Genomic DNA, 27,749 nt, shown 5'->3' on the forward strand with positions numbered 1-27,749 from the left:
ACTATCTGCTACTCCACCAATCTTAGTGTCGTCTGCAAACTTGCTAATCAGACCACCTATACTTTCTTCCAAATCATTTATGTATATCACAAACAACAGTGGTCCCAGCACGGATCCCTGTGGAACACCACTGGTCACACGTCTCCATTTTGAGAAACTCCCTTCCACTGCTACTCTCTGTCTCCTGTTGCCCAGCCAATCCTTTATCCATCTAGCTAGTACACCTTGGACCCCATGCGCCTTCACTTTCTCCATCAGCCTACCATGGGGATCCTTATCAAACGCCTTACTGAAGTCCATGTATACGACATCTACAGCCCTTCCCTCATCAATCAACTTTGTCACTTCCTCAAAGAATTCTATTAAGTTGGTAAGACATGACCTTCCCTGCACAAAACCATGTTGCCTATCACTGATAAGCCCATTTTCTTCCAAATGGGAATAGATCCTATCCCTCAGTATCTTCTCCAGCAGCTTCCCTACCACTGACGTCAGGCTCACTGGTCTATAATTACCTGGATTATCCCTGCTACCCTTCTTAAACAAGGGGACAACATTAGCAATTCTCCAGTCCTCCGGGACCTAACCCGTGTTTAAGGATGCTGCAAAGATATCTGTTAAGGCCCCAGCTATTTCCTATTTGAGGCTATGATTATCTGCCATCAGCTTCGTTGGGATGGTCATGTAGTTTGGATGTCAGATACCAGACTCCCAAAGCAGGTCATCTTCTCCCAGCTCTGTCAGGACAGACGCACCAGAGGAGGACAGAAGAAGCGCTTCAAGGATGTGCTGAAAGCCAACATGAAGAAATTCAACATTGACATCAACTCCTGGGAGACCATCGCTCTGGACCTAACCAGATGGAGGCAGAGTCAGTGGGAAGGATCCCAGCATTTTGAGACCCAACAACGACAAAATGAAGATGAAAAATGAGAGCGGCGGAAAGAACAAGCCATGACCCAAACTAATAATACACGACCAAACATCCCACATGACAACAAATGCCTGACGTGCCGTAAAGTCTTTAGATCCCGAATCGGCCTCATCAGCCATCTTCGGACTCATTGAAGACAATCATCCTCGCCTGCGAAGTATAGCCAATATATGATATATAGGTGTATCAAGGAGGTGACCAATGTCCTGTTCAAGAAGACCAGTGACTATGCGCGCTACCGGACCAATCCAGACTGTAAAGCAGAGAGGTCCATTGGGTTTGGTGCCATCACTGGATTCCCCGAAGTGCAAGGTGTGATCGACCGCACACATGTGGCCAGCAAGGCTCCTGTAGTCCAGCCAGTGGCCTTCACCAAGAGGAAGAGCTTCCATTCCATTAATGTCCAACTGGTCTGTGGCCACTGCAGATGGATCATTCAGGTGTATGCACAGTTCCCAAGAAGCACCCACAATGCCTACATTATCAGCAGTACCAGGTGTCACGGCTTTTTTGGCCCTCAGCGCACCTTCAGGGATGGATACTGGGTGACCAGAGCTGACCAACCGTAGCTTAGACTATTGCTTCCAAAACATTGATGGAGCCAGGATGTAAATTAAGTCCCAAACGGCAGCAAGAATTGTAATGAGATGCTACAACAATAGGTGAACCCTTTATCACGTGGCACAACAAATGTGTGGCTTAACATCTGCATACTGTTTTCACCCATGAACCTCCAGTACAGCTAGGTGCTCAGCTTAAATCTCTTACACGCTCCCATGTGGTGCTCCCCTTACACTTTCAACTGAGGTGGAGACAGGCTGCTATCCTTGCTGCCCCATGGCTTAGGATGACCTCGGCAGCCTCCTTTAGCTGCCCAGAAGTGTCAAGAGCCCTGGCATGTTGAGGGGCTCCTGCACAGATACAGGACCGTCCTCTGTCATTGCTGGTTACACTGGCAGAGGGCTGAGGAGCCACTGTCCACACCAGGAGTGCCCTGAGAGGAGCCCCCAGATGCAGAAGGCAGCTGCTCCTGCTCTCTTGCAAGGCACACTTATACCTCCCTGCTGACCTGAGAGGCACGAGGTCCTGTTGCAGACTCCAGGTGCCTTGTCCCCCCTCTCAATTTGCCACTGTTGCTCAGAGCTCACGGACAAGATGATGGAATGCATGTCTGCATGCATCTCTGGCATCCATTGAGTGGTCTGCTGGATCAGGCTCTCCATGAGGGTAACCATGGTGTAAGTCAAGAGCGTGCATGCCGGAAACATGACAGCAATCATGGTCTGGAAGGACTCCTCTGCCATCCATGTAGGGCTGTGCATAGCCTCTGGAAGCTTTGCCAGATATTCCCTTACCTCTCACTGCAGCTGAATCATTTGCCAAATTGCCGACAACTGCAGAACCTGTCATCAGCCTGGGGCTCAGTATTGGCCTGGCCTCCCACATCCTCCAACTGTCAGTGGTCTCGGGTGTTGCAGGCTCCATAAGCTGCTTGTGTGCGTCTATGCTGTGCTCACCATCTTGTGTCCCCAAATCTAAGCTCGACAGATACCCATCGACATTAGAGTATCTGTGCTAGTGGAGGGTGTGGGGGAATGAAGTGACAGTGCACCCTCTGAGGTCCCCTGCTCCTGACGCTGCCTCCACTGCCTTGCTTCTCGCCTCTACATTCCCATTCTTAATTAGCCAGCTGCCGTAAGATTATGTACAGCCGGGCGCTCAACCCTTGAATGGTAGCAGCACTCGCTTCTATTCCCAACATCGGGACTGTGCCCTGGCTGCGGGATTTAAATTCTTCACGATCTTCAGTCTTTTATGCTAAATGCACCTAAACTGTTTGGCAAAATCCTGAATTTCTGCTTGTCAGTTAAAGGGACACTTTTTTTTTCATTAATAAAAGCACTTTAAAAATGTTATAAACATTTATTTACATGAACTCATGGTTTAATTCTCAATAAATCATATCAATGCATTACTTGTGTTGGATCAGGCCAAAAATCACATTGAGACTTTTTTCTCTCCCTCAACATGACATAACATGAACAGGGTACTCTTTTCAACCCATCATAAAATTCACATTTTGGGAACATAGGAACAGGAGTAGGCCTTTCACACATTTTGTGAATTCCTTAAGTGCAAATGGTCTGCTTCAAGAAAATTAAAAGTAAACAAACAAAATTGTTCCTTTAATTACTAGTAGAATCTATCTACAGATAATGTGTACAATAGTATTTAATTTTACAATACCACTCCTTCATCAACCTTCCTCTTGAATGTGTTGTCTAGCAGATCTAGGCCTGTCTCTCCCACAACTCCCTGTTTGAATCCCTCTAATCTGGTTCACACATCAGTCACCATGTCAAAACAGTTCTAAGCAAAGTCATGAACAGTATTCTCTGTTACTGAGACTGTGGTGCTTGTCCTTTCTTGTGTTCTCAATCTCAGTGCAGGCTTTGATATCACGATTGGTCACTTCATCCACTTACACTGAATCGCTGTAATTGTCCAGTCCTCACTTGATTCCACTATTGATTATCTAAACTTATTGGAAGAATATTTACCAACGCTTTGCTTTCCACTCCACGCTGTCATCCTGGGAGTATCCCAATCATCTATCTTTGGTCACCTCTTCCTCATTTACTTGCTGTTCTTTGGCAACATGATTTGCAAACATTGGCTGAGTTTTATCAGCTCTCTAAGGACAGGCAGGGAGACTGGTGGAGCTTATAAAATAGCAAGAGAAGGGGATGCAATGCCCATCGCCTTCCTGACGCCATTGAATTTTGTCAGGGGCGACGAAGGCTGAGGATGGCCTTCCCAACCCAGAGGTTAATTCAGGCCCTTGAGTGGCCAATTAATGGCCACTTAAGGGCCTCTTCCTGCCGCCACTGGTATTTGACCAGCAGATGGTGGGAGACCCGCCTCTTGGGGAGGCCACCCCTGTGGGCTGGGGGTGGGAGGGGAGGCATCCCCCCTGCTTTAGCAAGCTGTGGCTCTCTGAGGGCCCCCAGCAGCAAAGACTGCCCCTGCATCAAAACCATGCCCCTGCTCTCAACAATCCACCCCCTCACCCCTTACTGGTGCCTGCCCAACTGGCGCTGGCAAGCCTGCCTCCTTACCTTCACTCTGGGCCTCCACTGCTGCTCATGGTACTGGATCTACCGCAGTACCAACAGTGGCCACCATTCCCAGTGGCACTGCTGGGACTGCTGAGCTGCCTACCTTCTGATTGGCTAGCAGCTCTTGGAGTTGTGAATCCTCATTCTTAAAGGGCCGGCGACCCCGGCACCAGGCAGTTACCTGCCCAAGTGCCGTAAAATGCAGCCGGGGTCCCCCAAACAGCTGAGGTGGTGTTCCTCTCACCTTTCTAGCTCAGGAACCCAGCTGTTTATATAAAATTCAGCCCATGGAATTAGTTTCCACATGTGTGCTGATGACACCCGAATGTATCTAACCCCCACCTTTCTTGACTGTCTCTGTACAGTCGCACTGGAATAATTTCCAGTCCTGAAAGTGCTGCAGTTTCTTCCAACTAAACATTGGGAAGATAAAAGCCATCATCTGCAGCTCCCACCAAAAACATTGTATCCTCAACACTGATTCCATCCCTTTCTCCAACCACTCTCTCATGCTGAACCAGACTGTTTGCAACCTTGTGTCCTACTTGACCCTGAGCTGTACTTCAAAACCTATATCCTGTATGTCACAAAGATTGCCTCTTTCCACCTCTGTTAACATTGATTATCTCCACTCCTACCTTAGCTTATCTTCCAATGAAACTCTTAACAATGCCATTCTGACCTTCAAATTTGCATTTTCCAAAGTTATCCTGGCTGGCCTCTCACTCTGCGCCCTCGAAAATTACAACTTATCCAAGACTCTGCTGTCCTTACTCTATCCCACATCTTCCCATTTACCCATAGTTCCTGTTCTTGCACATCTGCATTGTTTCCCAGTGCTTCCAACTTAAAAGTTTCTTTAATAAAAGCAAAAAAGTGCAGATGCAGGAAATCCGAAATAAAAACAGAAAATGCTAGAAAAACTCAGCAAGTCTGGCAGCATCTGTGGAGGGAGAAGCAGAGTTAATGTTTCAGGTCCTGGGCCTGCTGCAGTGTTCCAGTGAACATCAACGCAAGCTCGAGGAACAGCACCTTATTTTCCGATTAGGCACGGTACAGCCTACAGGACTGAACATTGTGTTCAATAATTTCAGAGCATGACTGGCCCCTGTTTTATTTTTATTTTATTTTGTTCCACCTTTTTATTCACCATGTGCCTGCCTACTGCTTTCTCATGTTTGTGCTTTTGGCTAGGGCTGCTCATTATTCTGTCATTAACACTCCCTCTACGCTAATGCTTTGTCTTTCATCACAGCATTAGCATACTTTCTGTCCTATCACATACCTTCTCTTTTGTTCTCTATCGTAACCCCCCCCCCCCTCCCACTCCACCTTACTTGTTTAAAACCTATTACATTTCTAACCTTTGCCGGTTCTGATGAAAGGTCACTGACCTGAAACGTTAACTCTGCTTCTCTTTCCACAGATGCTGCCAGACCTGCTGAGTTTTTCCAGCACTTCAGGTTTTTACTTAAAATTTTGTGTTCAAATTCTTCCATAGCCTCACCCTATCAGTGTCAGCTATGGCTAAGTTGGTAGCATTCTCACTTCTTTGGTTGTGGGCTCAAGTCCCACTTGAGGACTTGAGCACAAATGTCAAGGCTGACTCTCCAGTGCCGTACTGAGGGAATGCTTTCCTGTTGGAAGTGTTGTCTTTTGGATAAGATGTTAACCCAAAGCTCCATCTGCCCTCTCAGGTCGGCATAAAAGATCCCACGGCACTAATTCAAAGAACAGGGGAGTTATCCCTGGTGTCCTGGCCAATACTTATCCCTGAATCAATGTTACAGAAAGGAAATTATCTGGTCATTATCACATTGCTGTTTGTGGGAGCTTGCTGTGTGCAAAATGGCTGCCATCTTTCCTACATTGCAACTGTGATATTTCAAAAGTACTTCATTGACTTTAAAGCACTTTGGGAGATCATGTGGTTGTGAAAGGTGCTATATAAATGCATGTCTTTCTTTCTTTTCATACTATCTCTGTGAAACCTTTCACCCAACTCTTGACAACCATGCTTTCACCCATCATGACCCCATACCCTGGAATCTCATTGTAAATTCCTCTTCCTCTAACCTTCCTCCTCTCCTTTTAAAACTGTCCTTAAAACCCACCTCTTTGACTTTTGGTCATACCTCCAAATGTATCCTCCTTTGAATTGGTGCCCATTTATTACCTTTATGCTTCCATAACACATGTTGCAATGTTTTTCTACCTTAAAGGCACTATATAATTACATGTAGTTGTTTTTAAAGGCCTTCCCCATTTCTAAAGGGCATTGTGTCACAATATTAAACAGACCTGATATTTAGGCCATTTGGAGACGCCCTAGAATGGGCTGAGCTAACATCACATTGAATGTTGTTAACTCATTGTTTACATTGATTAAGCAGCAGCAGCTCCTTTCTGTCAATCCAAAACATCCAGCCATTAAAAATTCCCTGCATAAGTTGAGTGCTTACCAGTAGAGTATTCATACTGTCAATGTTAGCGTCAGTACAAATGCTTCAGATTTGTATTAATCAGTTACCAAATTAGAAAATCCTTAAAGCTACAACCAATAGTATTGTTGAAACAAGACACTAATTGCCTATTAGCTCAGGACCCCATAATCCTGTAGCTGCAGCATAGTGTTTTTATACAGGTCCATCCCTAGTGCAAATCCTGGTCAATTTTGGGATTCCCATGTATACATTGGCTGTGCCAGTCCCACTTTCCCAACTGAGGAGGAGAACTTGGATGTTGATCAAGACCTTGGAGGGAACAAGTAAGATGGAAAATGTTACTCAAAAGAATGCAAAAACATTCTGCCTGCACAGAAGATACATTGTTTCTAACATACATTGTCTTACAAAATTGTCCTCTCTATAGGTACCGCAAGGTCATAGATAGACCCAGATGTACATACTCCCCAGTAGAATTGAGGCCTCACCATGTGCATATGATAGTCACTTATCCCATGCCCCTCAGGAGGCTTGGAACTGCTGCATTGCTCCCCTTTTCCCCATTCCACATACAATTCCCAACCATAGATGAGCAAGACCAACCTGCTAGGGCTTCAGTGACAACTTTTAATAAAAATGCAATTCCCAGTGTTATGCTGGGCCCCCTCCTGTAAAGATTGAGGCATATTAATTTCGCCATATGGACTTTAAATTTCAAATTGTTGCTGAGAAGAAGAGAAGGCCTGTTACAAGGGCTGCCAGACTTGGATGGAGGACATTTGCAAGCCCACAGGGACAAGCAAGGTTACTTCCGTTATCCACTTATCATAAAATGGTCTTTGATCACCAGGTATTGTGTGTAAGGTGAGCATTCCAGAGACTGCAAAGGTGATACAATCCACAAACTGATTAAACCAGTTGGTCACATGACTAACTGGCTGGTCCAGGGTTTTTGGAACAAGCCACAGAGTTTGAACTCAGAGTGTCTGTTTGCTCCTGGACTGAAAAGACCTCTCCTGGCTGGCTCATTACAGCCTCTCCTGTCTGCTCCCATCTTTTTTCTCATGGAATTCCAAATCCACTGAAGATACATGAACCCCAAGAGAGAAATGTCTCCTACAGTGAACAAGGTTTAAGAAGAATACTGGGCCCCAATGAAAAGCAAGATTTATCTAAATTCAAGGACTCTACAGTGAACTCGAATATCTGTAACAAAACCCCTCTTCAGAGATTCTCAAACTTTTCCACTTTATTTCTTCTGTCTCTATCTGCATGTGCGTATCGCGTATGCATGCTAGCATGGGCAAGTTGTGTATCCGTTAACTGAATTAGAGTTCAAGTTTAATAAATTTCAACCTTTCTTCTTTAAACCTAAGAAAACCTGTCTGTGTTGGTTTCTTTGCCTTATAATTGGAAAGCGGTGAACAAGGATTCAGCAAGGGGGAGCTAAAAAAACCATGTGATAAAATTAAACCCTGTTATGGTAAGACCAGGTGAAGGCTGAGAGGGACCCCGGACCCATTTCTCACCTGGTTGTAACAGAAGTTTGGGTGCTACTGTCCAGAATTGACCCACAGACAAATGAGAGAAATTGGAAGTGGGGAGCCAAATTGTTCCCAAGCAAAAAAAGAGCAAGATTTCAATACAGGTTTTCTTGTGGTTGTGTGTGATTGAATACTAACATGTCTGCAACTGAAGTTAGTAGCTCCCCAAGCCAGGGTGAAGTAACTTGGGATAAGCTAAAAGCACTGTCTATGGAGGAGTTGAGGAAAATGGCAGAGCAGTGTGGGTTCACAAGGCGAGGAAGTCTGAATTCCTAAGACTAGTGGCCAACAATGTTTCCCTTGAATCTGAAGAAGCATAAATAGGGTGAGAAGCAGACTCCAACAGGGTATTGTTAGCAAAGATACAGTTGGAACAAAGGAAACTTGAATTGGAAGACAGAGAAAGTGAGAGACAGCAAAAAGAGGGAGAGAGGCAGGAAAGAGAGACAGAGAGCCTTCCAGAAGGGACATGAAGAAAAAGTAAGACAGGAGAAGGAACGAGAGAGAGAGAGAGAGAGAGAGAGAGAGAGAGAGAAAGAACTTTCCAGAAAGAATGTGAAGAAAGTGGCACAGTGGCGCAGTGGTTAGCACCGCAGCCTCACAGCTCCAGCGACCCGGGTTCAGTTCTGGGTACTGCCTGTGTGGAGTTTGCAAGTTCTCCCTATGACTGCGTGGGTTTCTGCTGGGTGCTCCAGTTTCCTCCCATAGCCAAAGACTTGCAGGTTGATAGATAAAGTGGCCATTGTAAATTGCCCCTAGTGTAGGTAGGAGAGTGATAGGGAATATGGGGTTAATGTAGGATAAGTATAAATGGGTGGTTGTTGGTCAGCACAGACTCGGTGGGCCAAAGGGCCTGTTTCAGTATTGTATCTCTAAATAAATTAAATAAATAAAAACGAGAGCTGAAGTGGCTTGATTTAACTAGGGGTGTGATAGAGTAACCTGAGTGAAAACATGGCCAATGTGGAGGAGCATAATTCAGGGCTGGGTACAAAATTGTTAAAATTAACTCAACTAATCCAAAAATTCAATGAGGAAGATGTGGAAACATTTTTTGTGTCCTTTGAGAAACTGGCAAGGCAGTTAAAATGGCCACCTGAGACCTGGCCTCTTTTATTACAAAGCAAGCTAACCGGAAATGCCCATAAGGTTTATTCCCTGTTGCCAGATGAGAGTTCGTCAAATTATGAACTGACAAAACATGCTATTCTCGGGGCATATGAATTAGTATTCGAAGCCTATCACCAACAGTTTAGAACCATCAACAAGCAAGCTAATCAAACTTATCCATAGTTTGAAAGAAGTAAACAGCTGGCATCTGATCAGTGGCTGAGGGCTCTTAAAGTATAGCTCAGCTATGAGAATCTCAGAGAAGTAATTCTGTTAGAGGAATTTAAACACTCTCTCCCACTCTCCATAAAGACCCAGGTAGAGGAGCAGTGGGTTCAGAGAGCCTGGCAAGTGGCCGTTCTGGCTGATGAATTTGCTTTAATTTATAAGTCGGTTTCCCAGGGGAGAACCTTTCCCAGTCACCCGCACAAATCCAAAAATAACAGAGGCTGGGAAGTTGATAGGAGCCCAAACAGTACGGGAAGAGAAAGGAAAGCAGGAGACACAGGGGGCCGTCCTCCAGCCAAAAAGGAAGGTGCTGTGAGCAAGAGTGTGAACTGGAGACCTGTGTGCTTCCATTGTAATAAAGCAGGTCATTTAAAAGCTGACTGCTGGAAACTAAAGGGAAAACCTGTAGGGTTAATCAAGGCACACCTGCCCAGTGAAGAAGTGACCCTGATGGAAGGCACAGCAGAACAAGTTGTGGCTTTAACTGCAGTAAGAGTGAAACCCAGGAAGCTTACGGCTGCAAGTGCAGGAAAATTTAATAGGATTCCTGAAGGTTATCAGGGTTTTGTGTCTGAAGGGAAAGTAACCCCATACCCCTCGAGTGGGGCATGCAAGCCCATAGTAATTCTCAGGGACACAAGGGGCACGAGATCCCTTTTACTGGGAAATGTCCTGACCTTTCCCCCAGAGAGTGCAGTGAACACCAGAATGGTGGTGAATGGTATTGGAGGGCAGTGTATGCCTGTACCTGTACACTGGGTACACCTGGAGTGCAACCTAGTTTTGGGACCAGTGACTATAGGGCTTGTCCCCAGTTTGCCTGTGGATGGGATTGACCTGCTCCTAGGTAATGATCTGGCAGGGGTGAAGGTGGTAACCCCCCAGTAGTTAAAGAAAGACTGCTGGAGGTCAGAGAGACAGGGCTGTGGCAGAAGATGAGCCCCTGCAGTTTCCCTGAATGTGTAGTGGATCAGGCCATGATCAAACCAGCTCCCCCAGAAGACACTGAATTGGCACTGCAGGCAGATGACCAGGTCTGTCTGTCTGAGGCATTGTTTGGAAAGTTAGGAGATCCAGGGAATGAATTAAATGGATTTTCCCTAGCTGAAGTTCAGCGAGTCGACCCAGTATTGTGAGAGTTAGCACAGGCTGCCCAGTCTGAAAGTGAAGCAGAGGGAGTCCTCGATTACTACTGTTTAAAGAATGAGATACTGATGAGGAAATGGAGTTCTCCTCACAGACCTGAGAGCAAGGAGTGGACAGCAGTTCACCAGTTACTGGTACCAGAGAGAAATATTAAGGGCCGATGAGACTACAGTGGCTGTTCATACTGGGATATGAATGACCAAAGCCCGCATAAGACAATTTGACTGGCCAAAACTCCCCAAAGATGTGGTGGAGTACTGCAGGAGTTGCCACATATGCTAGGTTGTGGGGAAACCCCAGCCTATAGTGAAAGCTGCACCCCTAAATCCTGTACCCGTGTTAGGAGGACCCTGCAGCAGGGGGCTGGTGAACTGTAAGGGACCCCCACTGAGAACAAAAAGGGACAGGCAGGCACAAAGTTGGCAAAAGTTTAGAAAGGGAAGGGGAAAAGGCGACCAAGAGGGCAGATTAGAGGAAGTCTGGGAGGCATCCCGGATAACAATCCCTACTGTCCAATCAGCCGATCAGAAAGTTAGACCCCACATCCTTCTATGTAAATGCAGACACTAGAAGTACCCCACCAGAGTTGCTAACAGCAACAGGAACCTGCAGAAACAAAGAAAGACCTCTAGGGGGGCAGAGAAACCGTGAGGGTGATGCCTCACCCAGTCGGTGTCACAGGGATGTGCAGTAGAGTCTGCACAAATACCTGCAGGCAGGCGTGTCCCAGAGGACAAAGGGGAGATTTACAAAGAATTCTCCCCCACAGTCAGAAAAAAGAAAACCACCCATCCCCCTAAAGTCAAAAGCCTTTGCATGACTCAGCAAAGCACTGAAGGAGAATTCAAGATAGACCTGCCCACTACTGACTCTCCTGGAAGAAAATATCCAACTCAGGGCTAATTAAACCTAACCATCTAAAAGACCCTAGGCAGTCCTGGAAATGGGCAAACTGAAGAAAAACTTCCCCAAAGGGGTAAGATGCCTAAAAGGGAGCAATTAAAGCAGCACTGGCACCAAGAAAAGACAGGCTGTAATAAGTTTTAGAATTTATGAGAATGAATCAGAGAAATGCATTTTTTGTCTGTATCTTATATTTTCTCTACGCCCTTTTAATGAAATGCACTTTTCACAAATCGCATTTCATTTCTCTGGGTGTGGAGGTGACATGCTGGGCCCCCACCTGCCAAGAATTAGGCATATTAATTTCACCATATGAACACTAAATTTCAAATTGTTGCTGGGAAGAAGAGAAGGCCTGTTACAAGGGCTGCCAGACTTGGATGGAGGACGTTTGCATACCAATCGGGACAAGAGAGGTTACTGCCCTTATCCACTTATCATAAAATGGACTTTGATCGCCAGGTACTGTGTGTAAGAGGAGCATTCCAGAGACTGCGAAGGTGATACAATCCACAAACTGGTTAAACCAGTTGGGCACATGACTAACTGGCTGGACCAGGATTTTTGGAACTAGCCACAGAGTTTGAACTCAGAGTGTCTGTTTGCTCCTGGACTGAAAAGACCTCTCCTGGCTGGCTCGCCACAGCCTCTCCTGTCTGCTCCCATCTTTTATTCACGGAACTCCAAATCCACTGAAGACACATGAACCCCAAGAGAGAAAAGTCTCCTACAGTGAACAAGGTTTAAGAAGAATACTGGACCCCAATGAAAAGCAAGAGCTACCTACAATCAAGGACTCTACAGTGAACTCAAAGATCTGTAACAAAACCTCTCTTCAGAGATTGCCTCAAACTTTTCCATTTTATTTTTTCTGCTCTGCTCCGTCTCTATCTGCATGTGTGTATCGCGTATGCATGCTAGCGTGGGTGCGTCGTGTATCTATAGGCGTTAACCGAATTAGAGTTCAAGTTTAATACATTTCAACCTTTCTTCTTTAAACCTAAGAAAACCTGTTTGTGTTCATTTCTTTGCCTTATAATTGGAAAGCGTTGGACAAGGATTCAGCAAGGGGGAGCTAAAAACACCATGTGATAAAATTAAGACCTGTTACGGTAAGACCAGGTGAAGGCTGAGAGCCTAGACCCCTTTCTCACCTGGTCTTAACACCAGCCATCTTTACAATTTCCCTGGATACATTGAAAAACTGGATAGATAAAACTCAACACCACATTTTATTATTTTTTTCAATAGATTAGTGAATTGGTTCAATGCAAACATCAGTCCATGTGTAGTAAAATTTTAATTTGGTCTGCAGGAAAATCTGTCCTTTAACAAACCATAATAAAATTTGCCTGCTTACTGCAGCAGTAATTTTAATAGTAATTGCATTTTTTTGTATTGATAAAATCCGTTTTATTATTTAGTTGGTGGACTGAATAGACTTAAAACCTAATTGACATCACTATCTAAAATATTCAATCATGATTGTTTGTCAGCCTCAACTTGACTTTTTATAAATAGGAGATTGACATGAATTTTATGCAATGACTATGCTCAAATGTGTTACTCCAGGACATGTGCAGTCAAGTTAATTTTAAATCTCTGAGTGAACTGTAGATGGTCAGGCATTTAATATCATAGAAATAAATGGGGCAAGTTTAAGTTTGAACTTTGCTGAAAAGGGAACCTTCTCTTAGGTGGTGAAGTGATGGCATGAATGAGTAATTTGCCTCAGTTTTCAAAGAAGTGTATGAATATTTGTTCTTCAAGGAGAGCTGTGAGAAAAACAAAATCTAAAAATATACATAAATCTTCCTGTGAATCATACCATCAAATAAAACTACAATATTTGAAATAAAAAATCAATCTTAAACAATGCTCTGCTTTACACTGGAAGTAACCATTTTGTCAACAATTGGGATATATGTTCTTCATCAACAATATGACTAGCCCTCCCAACAACAGAGTAGCTAAATTATTTGACCATTGTAAAACCAAAGGCCTTTTGTTCTTTGTTTTTTGCTGAGCTAGCTGTACTTTATGGGCTGGATTTTGTTGTCCCCCAAGCGTTGGGTTCTTTGGTCGGGGGCGAGGTTCAGGATGAGGCCCACCACGGACCTCGATGCTGTGAGGGCCCGGCCTGATCCTCCTAGCGGCCGCAAGGCTCCATGGCGCCCCGCCCGCTCCCGCCGCTGAGCGATAGCACAACAATTAACATATTCAGCAGACGGAAATTATTAGATTTAAGTGGCATTACCTGCGATCTTAAGGGCCTGCAGCAATCTTTGGCGTGGCCGCCAGCACTCCTGCGCTTCAGATCCCCGTCCAGAGAAACACGGCACCACACTGGTGGCGAGGGGGGAGGAGGTACATTTGTCAGTGTGGGGGTGGGAGGGGGGAAATTGAGTCAAATATAATGTACTGGGTGTAGGGGATGGTGGGAAGGGTTAAACCTTGAACTTTATGCAGTTTTTGGGGGGGTGGTCGAAATTCAGATGTAAAGGGTAAGTGTTTTGGGGGGAGGGGTGGAAAGCACAAATAGTTATTGTAATTGTTATTGACGGGGTGGGAAAGGAGTGTTAGAAATGTATTTAATTTTATTAAATTTAATTAAATCTTGTAAATTTAAATTGGGTAGCAGGGCGAGCTGCCCATTAAAAATGGTGCCAGTGTCTGCACACAGGCAATTGACACCATTGCCGGGGATGGACAGCCCACCCCCTCCATTAGATTGGGGAGGAGGGGCAGGCCGCCCCAGCTATTTAAGTGAGCCACCACACTTGAGATTTGTAAACTCTGTGAACTTGACATAAGAATCACAATTCTTAAGTGGATCATTACATTTGCACACGCTCTTTGGCGTGTGGCCCGCTTTTTGAGCTTGCCACCAAGATCGGTGACAGGCTCTTAAAATCCAGCTTATCAGAGTATCGGTAGAGTTCCTACAGTTGATCTCAGTACCCTGGAATAGGGACGGGTGGGAAAAATCAGCCAGGGCTTCTGCTCTTGGATTAATAACTCCCGCTTGAAACAGAACATTAAGATCAAGCATGCCTAGAGAATATTAGGTTCAAGCTTGGCCAGATCATTTTATAAATATATCAAATGTAAGCTATAGTTAAATAAAGAGTAGGGCCTATTAGAGTCGAGAAAGGGAATCTTCTCTTGGAGGATGAAGGAATGGCGGATATAATAAATGAGTAATTTGCCTCAGTTTTCATAGAAATGTAAGAATGAACAAGAGAAGGAGATGGAACAATCAGATCAGATAATTACTGATAAGCAACTTGGACTGGAAAGAGTGTGTTTTTCAAAATGGAAAAGGTACTATTCCCTAATATGCATTCTAGAATACTGAGCAAAGACAGAGATGAAATAGTAGAGGCTGTGACCACAACCTTTCAAACATCCTTGGGTCAGGAAGTTAACCCATATGAGTGGAGGGTTCTTAATGAAATAGCTAATGACTTAACATTAAAATCTATGATCTGAAATACTCTTGTTTTTGACTAAAAAGTGCCCTAGCTGCTCTACTTCAGTTCATTTGTAAACTCTGTGAACTTGACATAAGAATCACAATTCTTAAGTGGATCACCACATTTGCAATATGTTCCTCATCCAAAGTCTTTACAGCCTATTGTGCAAGCAACATATTCTAAAGAGGATATTATAAACCATTTTTAGGCTGATTCTATCTTTATTTCAGTATTGTACTACTAGCTTTTAGCTGTATCTTATATCTTCTGTGTATTATATTGTAAGTACATCTGTTCATTTTAGCTTCTCTACATTGGTCTGACTGTGCGGTATTTACCATCTTTTTGAGAAGACAGGAGAATATGGTAACCAACTCAGGTGATCCCTAGTGCACCATATATCATAATTGGAGGGGCAATTTTAATCCCCTGTCCTGCTGTTCCACTCACAGCACATATAAGGGTACAGGTTTTGTTTCAATGGAGATTTGATCTGAAGTTAAGCAGAGGAAAAAATGTTGGGAGAAAGCATGAACTATCCCATGAACCAATGTGGGTAGAATAGATAAGCTGCACTATGTCCCTTCTCATTGCTTTCAGTATGACTACTCATCTTCCCCTAAACAGGATGCCATGCTGGATATTAAGTTCATTTATAAAATAAAAAGAATGGAATCATTGAGCTGGCTGGTGTTCCTTTCTGAGTGGCCAACCACTCAATAAATTCTTCAGAATGCAACATCTTTCAGTTCTTGCATTATGTGGCTCAGTATCACACGGGCAATGTCCGTCAGTAAGCAGGTTTTCTATCATCTTGACTGTCACTGACTTTTGCTGTAGCTTGTCCTTGGAAGTAAAGAACAAATATGTTCTGCTTAAGGTATCGGCTAGTTGCATCTGTTTTCCCGGCTGATAAACGACCTGTATGTCAGATAGCTGAAGTCTCATTAACCTCCTTTATAGCTTTCTTGGAGTGTTACGAAGTGGTTTCTTATTTTTTCATTGAATTTCTAAGAGCTTACGATATTGTATGTACAGTTGCTGGCTTGCCACAAGTATATTGATGTAATTTTTTAAGCTCAAATACTACTAGAAGTGATTCTATTTCAATCTTTGCAAAACTGGGTTTCAATATCTGTAAGTGCTCTACGTGCACTGGATGCCCATTTGTGACTTGTTTCTGAGACATTCACTTGCACAGTGGGTTTTGCTTGTGGATTGTAGAACTTCAATATGAGATCAGCTGATGCCAGATGCTTTTCTTGGTCAGATTCTTGGTTCTGGGTTTTGATCTGATATCATTCTGCATCGTTAAGTGTCACTTGACTCAGTGGTTTGCACAATTCACTGAGCTTCACAAAAATGTAGGAGATACAAGCAACAAGCTTAATGCTTCGTTGGATTCCTGTGATATTTGTTGGCTTCAATATAACTGAAACTGCTCTTGATTTGGTTCCAGTCCTTGACCTGTAATTGCTGGTGCAAAAATGGAATTTCTGAGTTTTACTAACTTGGAATTTGAGATCTTGCCAATGGCATTTTTCCAAAAAATCTCTGAGCTTTCCATTATGATTGCTAGAGGATTCCTCAATTGTGAGATTGCCATGATACATCAGTATTGTATTTGTGATGGATTTCACTCCTTGGTCAATTCTGGCTGGGCTGAAATTCTTTTGATATGCAAGGCATATAAAGGGCATGCACAGTCACCTTTATCTGTCATATGGAGTTTTAAACATGTAATATCGGAGCGCTTTTTGTTCCAGAGTAAAGGCATCCATTTTTTGCACTCCGAAACACTGAATACTTCTCTTAAGTCGGAGAATGCTTTTCAGCCTTAAGCGTGGCATGGAGCTGACTTATCGCTTTGTTCAAAGTTCTAGGGTGGATGCAGATTTTCCCCTTTCCAGGCTTATTGATAATTACTCGGCTTAATCCCCCATATCATAGATGATTTACTTGAGTCTGGTAATTTGTGAAATCTTTATTCATGCTTGCAGTTTACCTGAGAATTTGAATAGTTTTCTACAAGCATCAATTTCCCACTTGAATCACCTGTGTAGGCAACAAATGAAAATGTTGCTTGCTGACTGAAATTACCTCCAGCTTCCCAATTTTTTTCAGTTCTTTCTCAAACTGGCCTCTTTTTATATGTATCACTACAACTGGTACTCTGGTGACTAAATCACAAGTTTTATCTTAGGATTCAAAACCAACTGATATTTTCCCTCCAGCTGGCCTGTTCCTTGATATTCTTTTCTTTCCTTAGTTGAATCAGTGGCTTTCTTGGTTTGGATTCTGGCTGCTAGTTAGATCCATTTGTACAGTAAGTATATTTTTATACTGACCTTGCCTCCAAATGAATTATTGCTCCCATCGATGATGACAAATGCAGTATAATATTTTTACCATTCTCTGGGTTCACATCTTGGAATACATCTTGGAGCATCCCAGAGACTTCAGGGTAGGCTCATTATACATTTCTAGAGCCTAGCGTGTCTGTTAAGGTGCTCAAATTAGTTAACTGTATGGCTTGTTGCACCAGAATCTAACTAGAATTCAATTGGTCTTGCTGTTTAGTGGCATGAACAGTCATCTTCTGTGACTGAAGTTCACTAGTTCTTATTCACTTCCTTGGCTTGGTTATATGTGGCTTGATGATCTTATCATTCTTCGTATTTACGTGTAACATTGTGAGGCAAAATTAATACATTTTCTATAATTCCTGTATGTCTGACAATAATTTGGGAGATTTTCCCCCTTCTTTCTGCTTCTCTGCACAGTATTACACTGCTTCCAGGAAATGGACTTGGTGGCTTCTGCTGTTGCATTGCCTTTTAGACAGGCTCATCTTCTGCGAGAGTGTGTGAATGATATCTTGAGTTTTTTATGGTCCGAATGCATTCATCAGAGAGCTGCGCTGCTGTTTACTTTGAAGACAATTTTGCTCAATCTAAGTCCGTTTTGTTGAATAGTTTCTGCCTCAAGTTGCCAATTCCATATATGATCCTAACTGGCCAATGGTTCATGCAGTTCCCCAAAATTGCAGGGAGCTAACATTTTCAATTTGATAGCTCAAAATGTGAATTTCTATCATAACCATTGGTTATCGGCAAAAAATTATAACACTTGGCTGTTTTATCAAATGCTTGCATTATCTTCATTTTCTCACAAATAAATATGGGACTCCACCCCCCCAAAAGGCTGAGGATGCTGGGTCAGTTGAAATTTGCAAGACTGGGATTGGTAGATTTTTGTTAAGTGAGGGTATCAAGGGATATGGATTAATTATGGGTAAATGGAGCTGATGAACAGATGGCCATGATCTAATTAAGTGTGGAACAGGCTGGAGGGGCTGAATGGCCAACTCCTGTTCTTACGTTCCTATCTCTGTGATAGCAAACTGCAAAGGCAATACGCCAGGTGTAATCAGATTCAAAAATTGCTGGAAATACTCAGCAGGTCAGGCAGCATCTGTGGACAGAAAAACAGTTCACGTTTCAGGTCAGTGACAGACCTGAAACATTAACTCTGTTTTTCTCTCCGTAGATGTTGCCTGTTGTTGTTGGCTTCCTTCCATCTACAAGAGATGATGGGCATGCAGCAAACAAGACATTTAGATGGGGTGTCTTCATATGGTGCATCTTTGCTGATGGCTGTGGAGGCCAATTCTTGAGAGGCAGGTTCGGCCACAAGTGCCGCACATGATGCTACCTACCTGACCTGCTGAGTATTTCCAGCATTTTCTGTTTTTGTTTCAGATTTCCAGCATCCGCAGTATTTTGCTTTTGCTTTGGACAAAAAATCATTTTTTTATCTTTGTTGATTATTGCAAGTTCCATATAAAAGTCTTTCCATTTGCAATATTTGATGCTTCCAGACCTGTAGTCATTCATTTGCTTGTTTTCTCACTACTCTGACAGCTTTGTCGACTCTGTAGCTACATGCTATTATGTTTATCACAAACTGTCTTTTTTACTGCGGCGAAACATATGTGATATTTCATTGTTAAAAATAGTATGTTTCGGTGCTTTCTGCAGCAGAAGCAACATTAGTCACAGTTTCAAGCTTCAAAGTAACTTTTTTCTTTGCTTCAGCTCAACGCCTATGACCTGCAATTATGGTTCTTTCACTCCTTTATCTGACTTGCTGCAGCATCTTTTTTATCATCAAGGAGAGGTTTGATTCTGTGTTTCAGAACAAGAACACTTTGAGATAATTAGCTGCCTCGAACACTGCTGTCCAGCTCTCTCAACGATGCTGCGGTACATGTGCATTGGTACATTCAGCTGCTTAGTCTATATACCACATGGGATTGTTTCAGGAGTTGAAGCTTTTAGAGGCTTCAGTGTAGCAATTCATCGAACTGCACCAACGGTCAGCATCAAGCATATTTCAGGTTTTATCCATTATAAAGCTCTCACGTTTACCAATTAGGCATACTACAGTCTGCCGGACTGAACATTGAGTTCGATAATTTCAGATCATGACGGGCCCCCTATTTTACTTTTATTTTTAGTTACTTTTTTCTTTTTTTTTATATATATTCTTTCATGTTTATTTTATTTTATTTCATAATTTGTTCAGTTTGCTTACCCACTGTTTTTTTCATGTTTATACTTGCGGCTGTTCAATTTTCAGTCCGTTAACACCCTTTCTGTATTAATGCTTTGTCTTTCAACACACCATCAACATATCTTTGCTCTATGACCTTCTGGTCAGCTATTCTGTGACCTTGTCCCATCTACACCTTCTCCTTTGTTATCTCTTGCCCCAACCCCACTTTACTTGCTTATAACCTTTTACGTTTCTAATATTTGCCAGTTCTGAAGAAGGATCACTGACTTGAAACGTTAACTCTGCTTCTCTCTCCACGGATGCTGCCAGATCTGCTGAGTATTTCCAGCATTTCTTGTTTTTATTATCAAGCTCTCACACTGCTGCCCACAATGGTGTGCATTGACCTTAACTAGAACAGTGCCATGAATGCACCAGTGTGACACTTTCTCGTCCCGCCCAGCACTTTTCAGGGAGCTCTTCGAGTGAGGCTGACAATTTGGTGGCACTTAATGCAAACCTATTAGTGGATTTGTGCCATGGGTATGGATTGGGGTTGCTCAAACTCATTTTAGTTAATATTTGCAGCCATCCAGACTACAGCTACCAGACTGAACTGTTTCACCCAATAAATCTGGGCAAGAATTGAAATCAGTGATCAGAGACAAACTACAGTGTCCCTTCTGTCCACTTGAATCTGTAATCTTTAGGAACTGGAAAATGCTTGTCAAGTTGCCTGCATGGTTAAGTCAGATTAAATTGTCAAACGTCATAGATCTGTTCGTGTTGATTGAATTTGAATGATGATTGCATATCTTTACACGTAATGAATGAGCAAGCTGAGTTATTTGGCAAGTTAAATTATCATTAGGAGGTATCTTAATGTTATTTTGAGAAGTGGTAAAGTAATTTATGGATATCTTTACATGTTCCAATATATGCTGATTATAATTTGAGATATCTTAAAATGATTTCAAGACAAGCAGTTAAGAATATGGTTGAACGATTTCCTACTCTCCTAATAAACTGAGTCGTGGCATATCTAAAATGTACCAAGATAACCTTAAATTGATTTTGGTATTTTTGCCAGAATTTGAGATAACAAATTGATTTTTGAAGAGCATATATGTAATTTAAATGATTTGTTGATGTTACAAAATGACATATTGCATGCCTTACTCAATAGTCAGTCAAATATATCTCAATCTGTCCAAATTGATACAATTTTTCAGTGAGACATCACTCTAAAAAGTAAACACTCTTTTATTAAGTAGTGAACTGTTATAGAGAACATTTTTATTTATTTATATCCAGAAATACATTTATTTTCAGCCTATATGAAGCCCAGACTGTTAGAATCGAATTCTCTTGTACATTGGCTGTCAAGATCCTATATGAAATAAGTTTGGGCAGACTCAACTGAATTCCAAATAGACAAACAGCCCTAAATGGACACTAAATTAGGTATCTCACTCTAAGACCTCAGGATGTCTGATGTGGCAAGTGGTTAGGTATTACACCACTGCAGTGTAGGATGCTCTAATGAGATTGAGAATAGTTAAAGGAACTTTACTCCCATCTCACATGCTATATCTGGCCTGAGAGTATGCTCATAATGCATGCTGAAAATAGAAAGCATTCCATTTACCAAGGCTATTATACTTCACCTTTGGGAGCACAAAGACTTAATAAAATAAAGTACTCTCCTGGACCTGGCATTTGTACAATGATACAATTTGAGATTGCTTACAATCTCTTCAGCAAAACAATTACTAGGGTTAATCTTCATTTAGCTGGCTGAGATTTAAATGTTATTTTGCTTCAAGTGCTTGGGCACTAGTCTTGCTAGGACAGTGAAAAGTATTTGCAGTTATTAAGTATCTGGGAGCGATGGGGGGAATGGGACATGGAGTCCATAAGTTATCACTGTTATTGCCATAGAATTAGGCCTCAAAGGAGTTTGATCTGTGCGTGGAAATCTGTACAAGTACATCTGTGATTTGACCACATTGACCCTGTGTTTCTGTCCATAACTTGCCAGTGTTGTACAGGATGTAACATGGCCTTTACTATTGGACTTACAGATGGACGGAATCATTCCCAGAAAATGCAGCAAGAGGATAGCCACCAGAGATGAGACTGAATTTTCTTGAAATTAATTGATTTTTTAATAGAATTTCATTTTGTGATTAGTGAGATCACACAGGATTCCAACTGCTAACTTTGATTAAACATATAGATTAAAATAAAGGTTAACCAGACCCAGTGCTTCCTTTATGGCTCAGCTGATTAATGCAATGGCGAGCAGAGACTTGCAGACCAGAAAGGTCTGATCGATTATCAGCCTGCACTGAGTTATCTGATTTCAGTTGTGATGGTCGTACAGATGTTCCAATCGGTCTCAGTGACCTTAGCTAAAGGACTGAAAAATGAACTAAGTTTCCTGGTTAATATCTGATGGTTCTTATACCCCCATATTCAAACAGCTTGGTAACACTCATATCTCGGTTCAACCATAAAAAATACCACTCAGGCAAAGGCGGTGCCTGCCCCTCATGGGATCAAAGCACAGTAAGCAATCCATGTCTTCAGTACAGAACAGGAGGAAAGACAATTAGTGATATAGGAGAGAAGAAGAAAAAAGTATATTGAACAGACTCTGATCTTTTACAGTGCCCTTCTGTTCCTATTCAAATTGCTTTACTAGAAATCTGTCGACAAACCACACAACATGGATTAGTTGTAATATTGAATGGTTATGGAGCACATAAGGCAGACTTCTGTGTAGAGATGTAAGTTAAAATGGGGAAAGGGTTCTGGAAAGGGAGAGAAAATATTCCAACCTTCAAAAATGCTGTTTTGTAATGATCTGTTTGCAAGTGACAGTCTCCTGCTGCTCTCCACCTCCAATGAAGTATTTTCCCTCTGTTCTAACTTTCTTCTTGATGAGATGACTGTAATCAGGAACTCAGAGTGAAGCATCACATGGACAATGCATTTGCCCTTCCACACAGTGCTAGCCCATGCTTCCGGTCTACTTCCTGTACAACCCCTGTCACTGATCTGCCTTATTGAAGGAAAATCTTTCAAAAATTGATCAGTGTCTCCTATATACTGTTGTCTTGCATTATGCACATACAGTAGATGTTTTCCTACATTACAACAGTGACTACACTTCAAAAGTAGTTCTTCAGCTGTGAAACATTTTGGTACCATCCTGGTACCATTTTGAGGTCTGAAAGTAACAATATATATGCAAGTTCCTTCTTTCTGTGCAAAGAGGGGCAATGCTCCATGTTGAAAGTTGATAATTAACTGGGATATTGTTTTGTTGGAAACCACCTATATTTGTGTGGCTAGAAATAAAAGTGACCTCCGCGACAAAGTGGATTGTTGTAAATTCAGACAATTAGAGCATGATGATATTAATGGGTACATAAGTTTGGTACTTCCTTCCTTTGATGACATTGCCCTTCCTGTGATTTAAGTGTTTAATCCCGGAGTCATTTTCCTTCTATTTATTTCAATATTTAACTGTTAAAATATTACTACTGTAGATATGCTGGACATATCGAGATAGAAGTTTCAAAGATGCCACCTGGAGCAAGTGGTTATACCACAAATATCTCCATTTATTCTCTCTGATAGGCTTCAAACCAGCCAGTGCATCCAAAGTGGATGCTTTGACGATTAATCGGCAAGTCTTGCGAGACAGCTTGGTGATTACAATGGAAAGTGCTTTCCCAAGAGTTTAGGGGCAATGTCTTTCCAGGTATGCAGGATCTAACCAGTGCTTTCAGGTCTAGTCTTAGAACCCACCTTCATGATGTCATCGTCACTCCTGTTGGCATCTCGTGTATCATTTCTAGCCTTCCCCCCTTAGATGCCTGCTCATATTAGTGTCAGGTTACAGGACTAGGCTGCCCACCCACCTGCCGTGGTGATGCAACATATTGAAGTACTCTCCCCATTCTCTAGAAGCCCTGAGACAAGGCCCACCTCAGTTTCAAAAGGCTCATGATATCACAGTGTACCCAAGCACAACTCGCATTTCTGGTCCTCCGAGCAGCACCAGGACAGGTTGAAGAACAGCACAGTGAAGCAGGCTAGGCATGGTGGTAATGAGATAAACTTGCTATAGATATATGTGTGCACAGTAAAACTATTTTGTTATATGAAATCCATGTGTTCTGAAGTTAGTATTTATTTTGTGTTGAGAAGATGTTTAGAGGATTCTTTATTACAGGAGATTCCTTTTGCCCCCTTACTGGGCGGTTGCCTCCTAAGCTAACTCTGGGAAGCAAAAGTTGTATCTTCTACCAGAAGCCAATTCTACCAGAATATAGTGTGTATTGTAGTATAACTGTAATTTACTGACTTGCGACCAGATTCTTGTCCAGTATGCCAATATGTACCCCTTTTACAACAAAATCTCTGATTTTAAGGTTCATTCTCTTCAATGAACGACAAGTGTTTATCATGACTAAATGTTAGCATGTATAGGCTTTCAGATCCCAGATCTTTCCCTTGCTTAATGGCAACGGTTTTTCCGACAACTGTCTTATCACTATTATAAAAGATAAATGGAATGGAAAGGTCGCTGTGTGAACGAACTTCCCCGAACTCCAGCTGAAGGGAGCTTTAGCAACCAATTTAGTACATTTTGCCAAAGAGTGATAGTGCTGACTAGAGCATTATTGACAAACGCATAAAAAACCTAAAAGCCGCAGCAAGCCCCATAGATCTCCCCCCTTCGTTACCAGTAATATTTTATGCTGAATTTCTAATCTTGAAAGAGACTTCACATAGAATAGATACACAAAGCAATGGATGGACGAAGGTAGTGCTGGCATTTTAGTGTAATGGCAAGGCTGTATCTGAAATATAGTAATATAGAGCTGATAACTACTGCAGTGACTATTGAGGTTTCCAGTGAGAGAGCTATTTCAGAACATGTTAATTGTAGAGTATGCATCAATAACATCACACCACATAAATCTTCCTAGGTAGCCATTGGTAAGAGAGAAAGGGATCCAAAAATATAATTAAGCAAAATAAGGCCCTGAAATTCCTTGGCAGTTTTTGCTGGTCTATCACTAACTCCAGCGAACGCACCAGAAAATGCTTAGTATCCAGTTGTGCTGGGCGCCTCCTACTTCTGAAGGTTCTCAACATGCCTTGCAAGGGACAGAACCTCTGCATGCTCCCTGCAGGTTTGTGTTGTTCAGGGAAATTCTAGCTGGCCTGGCTCAGTTAGGAACTGGCTTGTTTCTGAAGGTTCATACATTAGGTGTGTTTAAGTTCACCAGCATTCAGCTGGGTGAAAGTGGTTTTCACACGTGGGGTCCAGGCCAGAGAGGTGGCCCCGAATCCCCAAAGATAGGAGATTCTTTTTCAGAAACAATTCCATGCCTGGCCTGCAAAGTGGGTGGAAGGAGATATCACTGGTGTCAGTGCATTCAGATGCCAACTAGTTTTGTGAAGCAGCCTTCAATAGGCATGAGGCCCTGATTTGCACCATCAATGGGCCTAACCTCTGTTTTAGGCAGGAGCTCTGGCGACTGCAAGGAACCCTTGCCATTATGGTAATAAAAGCAAAATACTGCAGTTGCTGGAATTCGGAAACAAAAACAAAAAGTGCTGGAAATACTCATCAGGTCTGGCAGCATCTGTGGAGAGAGAAGCAAAGTTAATGTTCTGATGAAAGGTCACAGATCTGAAACGCTAACTTTGCATCTTTCTCCACAGATTCTAGCCATTATGGCATGTGGCACAGACACGCATGTCAATAAAACCTAAAGGTACTGAAAGGCAGTCGGTGCCTGTGGAATTAATTGTATCCCAGCAAAGAGTCACTGCCTTTCAGAAACATGGGGTAGAAAGTTGGCAAGGACAAAAAAGGGGAAAAATAATCCTGGCCCAAGTATCTTGCCAGCTGCTGTCAGACATCTCCAATTTCCTCTGTACTGGTTTGCTCCAAAACAGAGAGCAGCTTGACATAAAAAAAATCATAAATCATTAATTTTTTTTATTCTTTCATGGGATGTGTGCAACACTGGCATAGCCAGCATTTGTTGCCCATTCCTAATTTCCCTTGAGAAGGTGGTGGTGAGCTTCCGTCTTGAATCACTGAAGTCCACGTAGGTACACCCACGGTGCTGTTAGGGAGGGAGTTCAAGGATTTTGATCCAGCGACAGTGAAAGAACGGCAATATAATTCCAAGTCAGGATGGTACGTGGCTTGGAGGGGGATTTGCAGCTGATGGTCTTTCCATGCGTCTGCTGCCCTTGTCCTTCCAGGTGGTAGAGGTCACAGAGGTGCTGTCGAAGGAGCATTGGCGAGTTTCTGCAGTGCATCTTATATATGGTACACGCTGTTGCCAATGTGCATCAGTGGTGGAGTGAGTGAATTTTAAGGTTGTGGATGGGGTGCTAATCAAGCAGGCTGCTTTGTCCTGGATGGGTCAAGCTTCTTGAGTGTTGATGGAACTGCACTCATCCAGGCAAGCAGAGAGTACTCCATCACACTCCTGACTTGTGCCTTGTAGATGGTGGACAGGCGCTGGGGAATCAGGAGGTGACCTGCTCTTGTAGCCATAGTATTTATGTGGCTGGTCCAGTTAAGTTTCTGGTCAATGGTAATCCCCAGGATGTCGATGGTGGGAGATTCTGTGATGGTAATGCTGTTGAATGTCATAGGGAGATGGTTAGATTCACTCTTATTGGAGATGGTCATTGCCTGGCACTTGTGTGGTGTGAATGTTAGTTGAAATGTTTTATCTTTAACCCTGCAAATTGATTCTGTTTTCTTTTATTTAATCTTATTTCCTAAATTCAGGACAACCTGATTAATAATTTTCTCCTGTTTTCCCAGCCCCCTGTGGAGGGAACCTGACCGGGCCCACAGGGATCATTTTATCTCCTTTTTATCCAGAGCCCTATCCTCACGGCAAAGAATGTGACTGGAAAGTGACAGTATCACCCGACTACGTCATTGCTCTGACGTTCCAGAGGTAATTTCTCAATGAAAATGAGGTTATTAAAAGGGAGTTGCACAGTTGCTTGAGGACGTGGAACTTATCGGGCTATTGTAAAACAAAGAGGATATAGGTCTAAGCTGGAATGCTCTTTCAAAGAGCCAACGGAAGTACAACAGGCTGAATGGCCTCTTTCTGTGCTGTAATTTTCTATGATTACATTAACTGTGGAACATTACAGTTCCAGTATAACAAAGACACAGGATAAAATGCTGCAAAATTAAATGCAGGTCATTGTATTTTTCTAGTTTATAGTGGGCACTGAGCACGTACAAAACAGTTTGGAATACAAGACAATTCAATGTGAAAGATGCCTGATGCAATTTGGATCAAGAATGTGAAAAGCTAGTGATTTGTACATTCAGTCAATCTCCTACACTGCATTGTGTACTGCAGGATCAGTGGGGGGTTGGGGGGAGGTGGTTGAGGCGCATCGAGATTTTGATGGTGAATAGGCTCAAAAAGGATGTGTTTGAGGTCAATGAGTTTGACATTTCAACATCCCTATAGCATCCAGTAACGAGCTTCTTGAACACTGTACACTGCCCAACACAGTGAGAAGGCATATACTTGTGAGAAAGAATTTCTGATATCTGATGGATCTGTGCAAAAGGAAAGTGTGAAGATCAAGCGAGTCGAAAGTTTGTGCTCTGGACTCTCTCCTTCAAAGATCTGAGAGAAGAAATGAAGTCCTGACAGATCTCCAGGCCCACTTTTTGTGCAACTCTGGATAATGTCTGCATGATGCTTTGTGTATTAAAAATAGAATCATAGAATTATACAGCACAGAAGGAGGCCATTCAGCCCATTGTGCCTGTGCCAGCTCTGGAAGAACTATCCAATTCGTTTCAATCAATTGAGATCAAATGAAAAGGGTATATATTTTACCCACTCCATGTAGAGCGTTGGTCTTGATAAAATCTCGTGAATAATAGATGAGATGAGAATTGTTGTCTGTGTAATCAGTTTTGATGAGAAAAATGATCAGTTCTCTGAACAGCTAAACGTCACATGAAAAGCTTCTGTTTTATAAACAATATTAAATATAATGCAGTTCAACAAATATAAAAGCATAATATTCACAGTGCACAAGTTAACACATTGCTCAGGCATCAGAACAGTTTTTCTATTTTTAATCATTAAAGCTGTTTCATGCTGGTCTTGCAACAGGCTAATTGGGAAAGGGTGGAATAGAAGTTACATGGCAGCTGGAGGTTGACACTGTGGCCTTTCATCAACAGGAGTTCAAAT

The 27,749-nt window shown here is 42.5% G+C and overlaps 1 protein-coding gene across 1 annotated transcript in view; it reads left to right on the top strand.

Annotated features, from left to right (window-relative positions):
* csmd2 (CUB and Sushi multiple domains 2) overlaps positions 1 to 27,749 on the top strand; it is a 2,056,060-nt gene that overhangs the window by 1,698,393 nt on the left and 329,918 nt on the right. The window contains exon 28 of the mRNA XM_068011193.1: positions 26,336 to 26,474. Coding sequence (XP_067867294.1) covers positions 26,336 to 26,474 — 139 coding nt within the window. The remainder of the gene's footprint in view (positions 1 to 26,335; positions 26,475 to 27,749) is intronic.

This window comes from Heterodontus francisci, chromosome 31, assembly GCF_036365525.1.
Source record: "Heterodontus francisci isolate sHetFra1 chromosome 31, sHetFra1.hap1, whole genome shotgun sequence".
Classification (NCBI taxonomy): Eukaryota; Metazoa; Chordata; class Chondrichthyes; order Heterodontiformes; family Heterodontidae; genus Heterodontus; species Heterodontus francisci.